This window comes from Dermacentor albipictus, chromosome 5 (genome assembly GCF_038994185.2).
Source record: "Dermacentor albipictus isolate Rhodes 1998 colony chromosome 5, USDA_Dalb.pri_finalv2, whole genome shotgun sequence".
NCBI classification, from domain to species: Eukaryota; Metazoa; Arthropoda; class Arachnida; order Ixodida; family Ixodidae; genus Dermacentor; species Dermacentor albipictus.
In genome coordinates this window covers 80416946-80430720 of record NC_091825.1, presented here as the reverse complement: position 1 = coordinate 80430720, position 13775 = coordinate 80416946, and the positions used below count along the sequence as shown (strand labels likewise).

The following is a 13775-nucleotide window of genomic DNA, read 5'->3' as shown; positions in this document are numbered from 1 at the left end:
AAGCGAATCGAAGCATTGAATGGTCAACACCGAGGTAAGCAAAAAGCGTTTGAAGTATTGGTCGAAAAAAAAGGGAAAGAGATTGGTAGGACCGAATCTGCTACAGGTACAAATAACGGTACAAGGTAGCTAGATAAGTTTTAAGGAAGAGAGAATAGATTAAAGAGAGAAATAAAATGCTAGACTGATAAGCATGCATATATTACCTGACTAGCACAAGCAGTCTATAGGTGACTATTTGTCATCAACCCGTTTTGAAGGCTATGCTATTAAAGTATAGTTGTCGTTATCATGGGCAAGCCTGTCGCCGCTATTCGTTGTTGGGTGCCCTGAAAACATAGCGATAGCTCCACTAGGACGCTGTAGGGGTTCTTGGTCTTTGTATTCCGCTGTTAGCATGAGCGTCAGCCTATTTTGTGCGCTCTGTAGGAGGAAGACATCTCCCAGCGACTTCCAATTACCCTTGTCTTGCGCCAGCCGGATCCAGCCTATGCCTACAAATTTCTTAACCTTAACGCACCAGCTAATCCCCTGTCGTCCTCGACAACGTTCTCACTTTTTTGGCATCCTTTCTTTTACTGTAATAACTCCGCTCGTTGTCTGTTCCACGCATTACATGTTCTGGCCAACTACACGTCTTCCTCACGACCTCAAAAAGAATATCAGGTCACAACCATTTCCTCTCTGATCTATATGTCTTCTTTCTGTCTATTAGTGTTACGCCTATCACTTCGCCTTCCCTCGCTCGTTGTGCTGTCCTAAATTTTTGCCCTCGTATCGTACGCTATCCCATTGGGGACGCCGATGCCGTTTTCTTCTAAGAGTGCAGTACCGGAGATATTGTGATGTGCCGGCACTCAGAACGGCTATGCGGGGCTAAACTTCACATTTAGTGACGACTAGGCGACCGCATTTCGGCGCCTTTCTGTGCAGAGCTGCGGGGTCCGTTCTGCGGCAACTCTATACGGGAGGAGGACGAAGAATGCGACTGCGGCTACGACTGGCACGACTGTCGCGAGACGTGCTGCTACCCGCGCGAGCACGGACAGCTCAACCGCAAGGGCTGCACGCTACGTCCGGACGCCAAGTGCAGGTGCGTGCGCCGCCATAATCTTTAACTTTCAGAAGGGAAAATGCGATCACGAGTGCGCAACGTTTGCGGTGATGCCGGACGGAAGGCGAAAATTGCACGCTCACTAGAGTGCGGCGGCGACGTCCGTTCTGTGGGCGCTTTTGCACCGGCCAGAGGGCGCTACGAAGTTTTCATTTATCGCCTCAGCTTCGCTTATTTGAGTGTTAAGCATCAAGCTTTGCCTAGCTTAAGCTCACGGATGTTTGTGTTTCTGATTTCAAATCGCACACATTTTTGCAATGTATGAACACCTCGAATGCTCCTGCTTCCTAATAAGTGAGCTTCCCTCAAATTTCGCTTCCACTGCTTGATAGCCTACATGTTAAGGTGCTGATGTCGAATGGTGAAAGCTTCAGCTCAAGAAGTCTATAGGGTCAACTGAGAATTCCGCCGTAGAAACAGAGGAACGGGAACAAAGATTTCACCCTTGCGATGACAGAAAGCGCCAGTGTTGCTTCTTTAGCACCAGCCGACATCGCAAAAGCCGGCTCCCTTGCAAAAAATGGTCAGCCCCCCACACCTGGTGAAACTTTAACACAAAGCGAGGCAGGAATTCAAACTTGGGTCATGGTGTATATGATCTAGAAACGCTACCCGCTTGACTAACAAAGCTAAGCTGCTCGATCAGCGCCCGAAAGACAGCAATGTCACGAGCAGCTTGAGCACCTGGATGCATGTCGCTGCCAATATGTATCGCGTCTAAAGGAACTCGACGAGGAGGAAGAGTTAGTTTTTCAAAATCCCGCTGATGCGCTGAGAGCAGCCGCACACACCAAGGTGGAAGTACGCGACAGAGTTTTCATATACCGGGTGTTTTATTTTAACGTTAACAAAAAAAATCACCTGTGACATACAGCCCTAGTCTACCCATTGAGCTGGAATGCTAGTATATATTACTTACATTGGAAATTAGTGCGCATTATGGACAAATAAAAAAAAAATTCGCTATATAACTTTTCAGCTAATTACTTTAGCGCATATTATTGCAATACACAAATTGAAGCTAGTGATTTCACAAGGCACATTCAGTTGGAGCAAATTCTCAAAGAAGCACCAGCTTTGAGATAAGCGCAGTCAAAGTTGCCGGAGGAACGCACTGCTGTTCCACTTACATTTTTAACAAAGCCTCTTTTTATGCACTGAAGCTCAGTGGTTATTGGAGCGCCAATGCATTTCGTTGCAAACTTCGGGAACGTATATCTCGAAACTGGTGTCTTCCTTAAGATTCCTTCCAAGTGGGTACTAATTTAAGTATCCCCGACTAAAATTCATAAATTGCAATATTTGGTGCAATCAGTTTAGAAGGTAATTCGCGAAAACTTGCTAATTAGTTGGGTAATCGCTTTCATTTTTTTTTTTTACTTTGTCTGCCTCTGCGAGTAATGTAGCGCAAGTAATAGAACTGGACTACATGTCATGGGTAATTTTAAGAAATTTTGTTAATGATAACCTAAGACAGCCTGAATATATCTCGCTTGCGAGCAGCAGAAGACGCGACAGAGAAAAATGTGGATAAGGGTGGCGGTTTAGGCTAGCTTACATGTCATGAATACTGGGAAGAGTGGTAGCGCGAACCAAATTCGTAGGTTGCTTTAATGCGAAAGCATTATGTGTTCCATGAGGCAGAGAAGCCGACATTGTCCTCGACGAGTGGCAATAAAAAGCATTGTCATCAGTAAACGTCATCAATCATCAGCGCCTTGTATGACGTCAGTAGTAATGCAGGATTAAAGTTAGAACAAGTTAGAGTAACGTTACTTAAGGGGAAGTAAAGTGAATGTTGGGGAATTAACGTGGATTAAAGTGGATTAAGGTGGGTTAAAGGTTAGTACAAATTAAAGCAGTGTGGATAAAGGTTGCTTAAGGTTGGTAAAACAAAAGCAAGGTGGATTAAGGTTGGTACAAATTAAAGTAATGTGGATTACAGTTGATTAAAGTGCATTAAGCTAGAGTTGTGAAGGACACACGACAAAGTATGACGTCACGTATCATGGACGTAACCAATTGCATGGAGAAGTCAATGCTTTTGCATTCAAATTATGTAAGAATAGTTAAGCGACTAAATTTGTTTTTGCTTCGCGGTACCGGTCTCCTCAGTAACGAATAAAGGGTTACCTGTATGCTGTGCCCGAGCTCGTGGGCAGGCTATAATCACATTCACTTTGGCTAACGTAGGATTAAATCTCTCTGATTTGCAAAAGTGCTATACCCCGCTTTCTCATCCCTCCTTGGCGTCTCCCACGCACCTCGGCGTTCTGAACAGTTAACGAGCAGCACTGCTCATCGCTGCGCTGATCGTAGGGATGTGTACAATCTCAAGGACTGCCTAATGCTACCTTGTGCAACATCCGACCTTTTCTTTCCAACAAGGCTTCGGAAAAACAGGGCACTTTTGCGTTGCGCTTATCCGCAGTTTCGCACGCATTTGAGGAACTACAAGTTCTGGGCGTTCTACAGAAATTTTTTTTTTAAGAAATACATTCGTACGCCGGCGTTTTCTACGCCAGGCGGGAAACCGGCGTGACTACATTGCGCTCCCCAATCACAACGTTCCGCTGCAGTCCTACGAACAGCGCCTGCTGCAGCGAGACCTGCCAGTACCGCAACTCGTCGTGGCTCTGCAGACCAGACGACGACTGCCGATTCGAGGCCTACTGCGAGTATCCTTTGTGGTTGAAGAGGGGTTGTGGGGCGCTAGGATATATATCACAGCGGGGCGCTGTGACACAGCCGCCGGGAGAACCGCTTAAACTTCGTAAAGTAGCGACACTCTCCTCCTCCGCCTTCACTCCTCCTCGTTGACATAAAAATTGTAACAGCGCAAACACGTACATGCAGCCACAAACTACCAAGGACGAGACACAAGCGCTGTGTCTCGTCTCGTCAGCGCTTGTGTCTCGTCCTTGGTACTTTGCGGTTGCATGCGTTTGTGCTGTTACAATTTTTATGTCAAGTATGCACCAACTCGCCCAGAAAGAAGTTTTAATGAAGTCACTCCTCCTAGTTTCTCCTCTCTTTCACGCTCCCTCCTCGACCGTGGCGCCGCCTACACCGCTCGGACGCAGCAACGGCGCCAACATGCGCTCCTCGCCGTTTCGTAGACGCTTCTCGAGCGAAAATGGCGCTGAAGCACGGCGCGAGGGCCCACGTGATGTTATTAGGCCAATAGAGACGCGGCGTCGGCCTCAACCAGAGCGCGCGAGGAAGAGGCGGTATTCTTCAAAGCGCGGCGCTATACTTCACGGAGTTTACGGGGTTTTAGGCGCCGGCGGCGGGTACGACCTTGACGGCTACGTGTCAGCGGCTGGAACGGAGAGTGTCCCGCGTCGGCGCAGAAGCACGACGGCGTGCTGTGCAATCGCGGCACGCAGGTTTGCGATGCCGGAGAGTGCAAGCGCTCCGTGTGTACCGTGTACGGCCTCGTGGAGTGCTACCTCACCGGGGCGCAGCGGACGCCGGACGAGATGTGCCTCATCGCGTGCCGAGAGAACGGTATGCGCGTTTATTTACCCGGCATTCCCATCGCTCGCACTCGTGCGGTTCGTTGCGCTGACTGCACTTTGACGCGCCAATTAGATGACGTATTGCAAGAAATAAAAAGCCATAATGAAATGTGCTTCCTTTAGTGCATGTTGGTTCATACCGTGTCAACAGGTTTTGTTTGCGGAAGACGTCTGTCCTCATTAGAAGCGTATGCGTTTGCGGTGCCTTGTTCGTGACTTGAGTGGAAACAGCTCAAAATAACGGGACGGGAGAAAAGGGCCACAACAGCGCTAACAAGCAAATGTTATTCTGTCGAGTAGCATGTATACGTGCCCCTTTCCAATAACCAGAAAATACGCGAAGAGAGCGTACGTGGAAGCAAAAGTAATGTGACCACTCCGATAAGAATGAAATTTCCTTCGGAAGGAATGGAACAGAACGAAAGCGTGCACAAGTATCGCTACTCGTCTGGATGTGGAAGGCTTCGGAGATTAGTCGTGCGCGCTCATCATGATAGTTTGACAGTAGGACGCAATCTTTAAAAGGTGGCTCGCAGCCACATTCAACACAAGGCAATGACAGGTAGCTATCTCTTTCTTGCTTACTGATCTTGTTTGAATGTTCGCGCATGCGGTCATTCACACAACGCTCCCTTTGTTTGACAGAGTAACGTCCGCAAGAAACAGGAAGCCAATAATCAACGTTACAACGGCACTTGACAACGGCTTCTTTCGGGAACTTTTTCCCCTGTTCGTGTCGCGATTGACCTTCTGGCACGGACTTCCCAGCCTATTTGGGGCAGAGAACACCAACCCAATGCCTGCCGTGTCAATGACCTTCTCCATATTTACGTCAATAAACACATTAGACCACAAAAAGCGCATGTAAAGCAGGAAATGCTTAAGATGTATAAATAGTGTTCTTAAATTGAAGTGTTCATTCGAACCAGATTGAAAAATTAAACTTCCGGAATAACGAATTCGTCAGTCGTAGCGAGAACAAAGCTCATGTAAGCGAGAAAATGAACGTATAAGAGGCAAATAGGAGTGGTGCGACGTATTTTTAACTATGGTAGCTCTCACGTAACATCTGCACTGGCTGATTCAAAGAGAGCGACAGAGTGGGATGTCGCATGGGAAGTACGTCAACGCGTCGGATTTGACGTGGACAGTTCAAATCGAGAAGCAGCATTGGGACCTTCAGCGTCGATTTTCTGCGCAACAACGTCATATATTTGTAATACAGCGACAATAGCAGACTTCTAGATGAATAATCTATCGATCTAGCTCATTTTAATGTTTTCTTTAATGTCTCTAAGTATACGCCTGATCGTTTAGCTGCCTCGAATTAATCACAATAGGAGATTCTTAATGCTACATATAGTTTCCTTAATTCGTAACCGTGACGATAATGACAAACTGTGCAATAAGTGTAAATGCCATTGAATTACTAAAATGTAGCTAATTCATATATTAATTAATAAACTGTAGCACTCATGTTCGAATTGCGGAACAGAAGCCAATTAATATTTGAAGCACTTTTGCTTAATTGAGTTCCGGCGTACCTGCCCTAATTATCACGCGAAAATACACCGGTGCTCTATGCAGCATTTCCCCACAAAGTCTTCCTTATTTACGAATTAGGCTTGCATGGGAAAGGAGAAACCTTTTTTCACGGCGATCACTGCCCCAAATTTGATTAGACTTGATTAATTTAAGAGGAAACGTTAAAATCTAGTGACTGTAGGTAGCATATTTTCGACTGTGGTCGTTGATATATTAATTAAGATTGTTGGTAATCGCAAATTTTCATAAACAAGACTATCAAATTTACAACTGTAATTCAGCAATGCAAAATGATATCTTAACTGAATTGCATCAAAAGCGGACAAAATTGGTGTATTACATATGATTCTCAACTATCCCACTAACATGCAAATAAAGCGTATCTAAAGTCCTCGAAAACTTTGTAACAAATAAACAAAACATACAAATATATACATCACATTTCTCCAAGTTCGATATTTTAAAGGATGGAGCTTACAGAACGGCGGTGTCTGTCTTTTTTTTTTTGCCGAGTTAGGGAATTTGTAAACTTAGCGCGTCTATTTCTTTACAAACCTACAAATTTTAGGCAATTTTTGTAAAAAAAATTGAAGCCCTACAGTTCACTTCTGCTTACAACAGTCACTAGCATTTAACTTTCTCTCGCAAATGCAACAAATGTTACTCAAATTCGTCCCGGTGTTGTTTAAAAGAAGGAATTTCTCCCTTTTACATATATATCTATAGGTGGCGTTGGAGTTAATGATTAGGTGATGCCTCCCCTTAAGCACTGCTTAACAAAGCCTGGCAACACACCTATCCATTGTATCGTTGAATTAGGGGGGAAACATGATAATCTCATAATTATCCTGCTACGTTAGTAAGTTTGAATGTATTTCTCGACTAACTAATTGACGAGGGGACTGGCCATTTAGTCTGGCTTGCTGGTGTCGGCCATTGCACTACATTCTGACTAGGAAAACAAGTGCATCTTACTCAGCGTACTATATTCTGAATACGGAAAATGTCGTTGGTAAAGGAAGAGGTAAATACAAGAAAAAAGCTACTAAAGGAGCCCACCTGAGTGGCAGATAGCTGACGCGTGAAGGTCCTTTTATCATTCCTGACAAGTTCAAATTCCGGTTACATCATCTGAACCATGAAAGGGCTTCTACCAAGTACCGACCGTCGCCGGTAGAGATTTGTACCGATCGTTGTCAGTAAAGACGCCATATTAGCGTGCAGAAATCTACCCGGCCCTATGACGAATTCTTTTGTCCAGAATAACGCAGCTGGTTAGCGCTTCATCTCATGGTAAGGTGATTTTCGTGCGGTAAAATAATGTGGCTAAAACTTTCAGCAATTTACCTCAAGGTGACATTTTTCTCTAGTGTTCTTTTTTTTAATTATTGGCAGGTTTGCACCACTTATACACATAGGCCTGACAGGGCTTTGCGAGCCGCAGACCATATCACTGTTCATTGCACCATGCCGCAAGAGCTTAACAGTCTTCTCAATCCAGTCAAAATTGATCAGCAAATTGCTTAGGCAAAATGTGAGTGAACTGCGACATACGGGAAGTGCTACAGGATGGAAAGTTTATTTACGCAGAAACTGAAGGGGTATCAACGTCGAGCGCGCTCCTTCAGCCTATACTGCTCTGCGTTGGGGGCATAAAAGAGAACGAAACTTAATTATTACTGCACGCAAATGATACTCGCGGCTTGCCAAAGCTGAGAGACAAGACGCAAGACAAGGCGAATGCAGATAATAGCTCTGCGGCTCCATTAATGGCGTAAGGAAGCACATATAGGCACAAAAAATCACCGTAACAAACCATCTTGTGCAACTGGGCCGAATTCGCTCCTACTATTCGATGGCTACGATTACATGTACCCTGTAAAGTCGGCTCGGGTAGACTTGCTGGGCCGAAAATTAGTCATCGAGTTAATCGATAGTTTTAAGGTAGGGGACGCAAGCGGCTTGCGTACGCAAGAACTAGGGGCCACAGACCTACGCATGCGTAGGACCCTACCTCTGTGTCTGCGCATGCGCAGTACCGCCGCTCCTATTGGTTGCGTACGCAAGCCGCTTGCGTCCCCTAACCTAAAGCTCTCCTATGTAAACAGCATAGCGGGTTAGGCCGAGTGAGCTTCGAGGTGAGTTTGGCGAACCCGCCTACAACGGTGTACTGTTAAAAACTCCTCTTGTCAAGACGCATGTAAACGTGGTCGGGTCGGAGTGGGTCAGCCCGATTTCGAACGCGACCCGGTCGCGTCGTCGAGTTGGTGTAACCAAAGCTTGTGGAACTGGCGTCGCTCCGGTGTGCAGTGTCGGACAGCGTCTGCATGGAGGCGTGCCAGTTCGAGCGCATGAAAGACTTCTGCAACAAGAAGATGGAGCCCGGAGCGCCGTGCGACGACCTGCGCGGCTATTGCGACGTCTTCCAGAAGTGCCGCCTGGTGGACGCCGAGGGACTGCTCGCCCGCCTGCACTGGCTCGTCTTTGGAGCACGCGGCCTGCACAACGAAATGGTGGTGAGAACGGGGTAGCTGTGCGGGCACCAGTGCGCCACGTATACGGCAGCACAGTGCACATCTTGAAGCGCTTTCTAGAGGAGCGCCGTTCGTGTGTAACTCCACATTTTGTTTTTTCTATAGACGATGTGAAACTCGGGCGTCTTCTTAGATTTGAATACACAGCGTGGGTAGTGCATCGCGCCATTGCAGCCTCACAAATGCAGTCAGTGCGAATGCTTAACGCGTTTTCTGGCAACGATTACTATGAGCCATGAAAACAGAATTAAGCTATGCGGACGTGAAAAACGAATGATCGTTTGCGGCTTAATGGTGGTGCCAAGACGACGTATTCTTGTGCCGTGATTCAACCACGATGTCATCAGGACACTGGTCCCGTTATAGTTAGAAATACGCATTTTGATAACCGAAGCTCATTGCTTTTCACCACCACTCCCTCCCTCCGTCTTAATTAGGCTTACATTCAACCAAGCTTTTTGCACCATCTATTTCACGGCTCTCAGTCGATAGCATAACGGAATGTTTATGTTAGAATAAGTGTGGTGTTTGTGATGATTCTGTGAGCTTTGCGGAATATTAGTAAACCGTATTAGACAATGGTGCACGCCTCTCTTTTATATCGTGTACGCTGTACGCAATACGATCACTTAATCAAAGGCTGACGATTCAAAGGCTGACGTCATCGTCGTCGCGCGCGTACGTGAAAATTATGACAGGAAGTGAAGTATGCGAAAAGTAACATGGTATACCTACATTGTTAGAAACACATTGAGTGTTTCACAGCACATTCGCACGTTTGGAAGGTCTCAGTTGATTATGGTGATCTACCGCCCATGCATGTTAACCCAGCCTGAATGTAAGGTATGTAGGAGGAGTCCCTGAACATCTGAACGCTTTCTGTGTGATATTTTCCCCAGAAACCGAACAGGCGATGAGGCTTTTCCATTGCAGCATTGAGGTGAATCCTTAAGATTTGCAAACGCTACTTTCGCCACTCATTTCAGTTATAATATGATGTACGTCAGCCAACAATAGCGTCAGTTCGCAGTGATTGCAAGGTCCCATCAGTTCATACAACGCGAGGGGCTCTCTAACAGTCACGTCATCGGTCCCACTGATTATTTCGGTGTTTGAAGAGTTTCACAACGCGACTGATGATCTGTGCCTGAGGTCCCACCGTATGCAGCTGCCTCACAGCTCCCTTCGCTGGCAAGGCAACTCGAATCTTAATTATTGTCAGACAAGACAACAAAACTAGGTGAATATTACACAATATTCATACACGGACTCGTTACGGGTAAATGGCCACAGTTACCTGCGCACTCTCATATCAATCTAATGATGACAATAATCGTCAACTACGGCTCGTGCCTGCTACATGGGTGAGGCGAAGAAAACATGCTACGAACGAATTCTGTAAGCAGTAATAAATGGATGAATAATTTGTACTGGTGAGGTCACACTAACTCTTTCTAAGCCTACGAAAGATAATAACAAAATGGCGCAGTCTTATACAATTCGTTGTACAAACAAACTGAACCATGTCAGCTCACCTCCTTCTCATATTCAGGGAAATCTGCTCAGAACAATATAGCATAACACAACGCCGAATGTGCAGTGCCAACCTGGTCACGTCAAACCTGCTCGTATAACTGGCGAATTCTCCAAATGCCCGCGTGCGGGGCAAACATGTAGGGGGAAGTGTTTCCGGTGCTCAATGTGTCTACCCCTTGCAGCAATACTGGTACCTCACGCTGTTGGCCGTCGCGCTGGGCAGCGGGGCCACGGCACTGTTCATCAAGCTGTGTGCCGTGCATACGCCCAGCAGCAACCCGCACCTCAAGGGCCCGCGCAGCTTCGTCGAAACCTTGCGCCGACCCACAAGTTTGCTTCGCACGTGACCGTCCCCTGGCGCCTATGACTATGACTGTGACTAGTGCCAGCTATGACTATGTTTCGCATCAGCAGATTGATGGCGCGAATTACGCATGCTGATAACTACGCGTTATCTTGGGTGTTGTCTCGTTTGTTTTCTGCCAATCTCTGTGTATGGATCAACGTCGCACTCTAATCAAAGTGCGTCGCAACGACATAGCTTCAAAATTACTGCTTACATCAGATAACAAGGAACGTACCACGAACACAATAAACGCTCAGGATTCGTCAAATGTGAATGACCTGGAACGCTTCTGTGGAAAGCAAAGTAACAATTCAAAGGAGAAACAGGATCAAGAAAGCGTGACAAAAAACAACACATATTTACTCTTTTGACAGATCAAACCGCAAGGGGGAACAAATGAATTATGAGCATTGCAACAACATTAGAAGCTCAGGTGGAATTTGTATGCTCGGGCTATGAAGCAAAGTAGTTTAGAATTTTGCAGAAAGATGATGCATTGTTGAAGCAACAAGTACGCCTCGACGATGTTATAATGTTTTGAGAGCCGCGATGCATCGGAACTTTATGAACAATTTTCTAACGGCAAGCTAGAATTTATGGAAATAAAATATGCCAATGACAGGAAAGCCTGACGGGCTGATATTCGCGTACCACCCAGCAAATTAGAAACTCTAATGGGCTAGTTGGTTGCTGGCTTGATTGAACATGGTCAAAATGGCATGTTTTGAGGACAGGACAGAGAAATCGGACACAGGACAAAAGACGCGACACAGAAAGATAGGCGAATGTCCTCTATGCTTTCTTTCTTTGTCCTCTCCTCAAAACACGCCGTTATAATCATGTTCCACCCGGTGAAGCCAAGACAACGGTCTCAAGCAAAGGCAGTGTCTCTAGCAAACAGGGGGTCGGATGAGACTGCAGATAATCTGGACACCTGTGTCTGCCGCTATATCTGAGAAGAAATGACCTGCGATGGTGTAAAACGATGGCCAATTTCGGTAAAGTTATACTCGAATTCAAACATGGTGAATGCGACACAGTTTCAAGGTAGAAAGTGATAGATATTGATGGAACGATACGGCTGCTTAAAAAAGCGAAGACGATTTTGAACGTTTGTTAGCAATGAACCTGCCGCCTCCAAGAAACTTCTCACAACCAGAAAACATCTAGAAAGATCAATCTATTCTGCAGAAAAAAAAAACGGCTTGTGAAGTTCACTCGACGTAGGAAATGTGCCTTTGTACGTTTCCTAATAAAATGAACGTTTATCACGCTTAATGCACAGATAATTTTATATTTTTTATGTAGTATACGGCAAAATTAATTTGTACTTCCGTGATCACCTGCAGATAAAGATTGTTGGTAAAGTATGGCCACCATACCCTGCCAGGAAGCCCGGCACGATATAATGGTCATATGCTTCCGAGATGGTTAGGTGACGAGCATGAGGTGGCCATGATTGCGTGTAAATGAAAGCACGCCGTCGAGAGACCAGCATGGAATAGCAATCGTAGGTATTCTAGGCATTCAGTACAATGTTCACTTTGAAATCCAATACAAACTCGGTTCACTCAAGTTCACAAACGCTATAATCAAGTAAGTTATACCAAGACACCACAATTCTAAAAAAATAAATTTTCTCTTTTAGAAAGGAGTGGCAGTGAGTGAAGAGTAAGCAATGTTGCCGCAGAGAGCTCTCCAGGTGCCAGTTACGAGCACTCTCGTGAGGCACCTTTCCAAGCGTCTCATCACTAAAACCCATCACTCGTCGCATCGCCATTAGAAGAGCGCCAGCAACGCCTGGCGCATGGCGATACAGCGCGTGTCTCCCGTGCACGCGCTCACGGCAGCGCCCGAGTCTGCCGTCCAATGAGAAGCCACGGCGTGGCTCTTGGCCTTCGGGGCGCGTGAAAAGTGCGTTCGGCGGAGAGACGCGGTTGACTGTGGAACAGGCTGCTGTTAACTCTTCTTTTCAAGTGTGTGAATGCTTAATATTGAATTTCCGGGCACAAGTTCGCCCACAATAAACCAGTGTGTTTAGTGTGCTTCATTGAAGAGTGCTACAATATTATCGCCATATTGAGGTGTCACTCTGGTGGCGGTATGCGAAACCAACTATGAACTGAAAATAAAGGACACATCTGTTCCAACCTTTAAATGTGAACCCGCATGAGCTGAAATAGAGAGCAATACAAAAGGATGCTTCTCTTTCAAGTTCTAAAGAAACTAAGACAATATTGTAGCGGAATGAAGTAGAGCAAGATTCTAGGCCTATCTGCCTAACGAGCACATACTATAGTTAATAGCTGTCCTCATCATCTAAAGTGCGTCAGCTATAAGTGAACGTAACAAAGTGTTAACTGTCAGTGAAGGTCCCGCTTGCGTCAATCCCATTGTTACTCCTCTCAACGCCAATGACAACTACCTATTATGGTGAATAGTTGTTTCCATTTGTTTTTGCTTGCTTGCTCTGCTCTGCTCTGCTCCGCTCCGCTCTTCTCTTCTTTTCTCTTCTCTGCTATGCCTTGCTTCTAACAAGAAGGGCCCGCAGGCCCAGGGAAAGCAAAGATGAATTATAATAGAGCAAGTAAGCCAGCGGCACCTATGTAGTCCAGGAGGCTCCGCGCGCCGAAGTTGAAGCTCGTCCAGGTCCTCTGGGCCCGCAGCCCGTATCTCCGCCAGGAAAGGTGGTGTTCGCAAACCGTCAGTATCTGCTTTACCTGTCACTACAGCGAGGGCCGCCATATTGACAGCGCATCCCGTACTGCGTGCTGCGCAGCATTTTCTGTAGCTGTGACAAATCGGCGGAAACCCAGACGGCACACGGTGCAAGCAGCACTCGCGTGCCTGCGCGGATCCTGGACTTCATGACCAGAAGTGTTGCAAAGGGTGCACGGGAAGAACATGACCTCGCAAGTTCTCTGACATAGATGCCCGATCAGCCGCTTCATGGACAGTCATGTTACCTTGCGCAGACCCCTGACGCAAAACTCAGTCGGTTATCACTGTGCATGTGAAGTGGTTTCGACCAAGAATATGGCAGCGCGCGCAAGAAAGTGGTAGTGCGGTTGTGTGATGTGCTCTAATGATGCAGTAGTGTCAAAAGCATCAGTCTACAATTCCAGAAGTACTCGAATTAGGTTCATGAAACTCTTGAAGGAAAGGCAGTGTTGTATATA

The 13775-nt window shown here is 46.3% G+C and overlaps 1 protein-coding gene across 1 annotated transcript in view; it reads left to right on the top strand.

Annotated features, from left to right (window-relative positions):
• The window catches only part of LOC135910796 (disintegrin and metalloproteinase domain-containing protein 10-like), a 47124-nt gene extending 36427 nt beyond the window's left edge, over positions 1–10697 (top strand). Inside the window, exons 10-14 of the mRNA XM_065442895.2 lie at positions 934–1093; positions 3694–3792; positions 4434–4624; positions 8491–8696; positions 10433–10697. Of these exons, the coding sequence (XP_065298967.2) occupies positions 934–1093; positions 3694–3792; positions 4434–4624; positions 8491–8696; positions 10433–10597 (821 nt within the window). The 3' untranslated portion in view covers positions 10598–10697. The remainder of the gene's footprint in view (positions 1–933; positions 1094–3693; positions 3793–4433; positions 4625–8490; positions 8697–10432) is intronic.
• The last annotated feature ends 3078 nt before the right edge of the window (positions 10698–13775 follow it).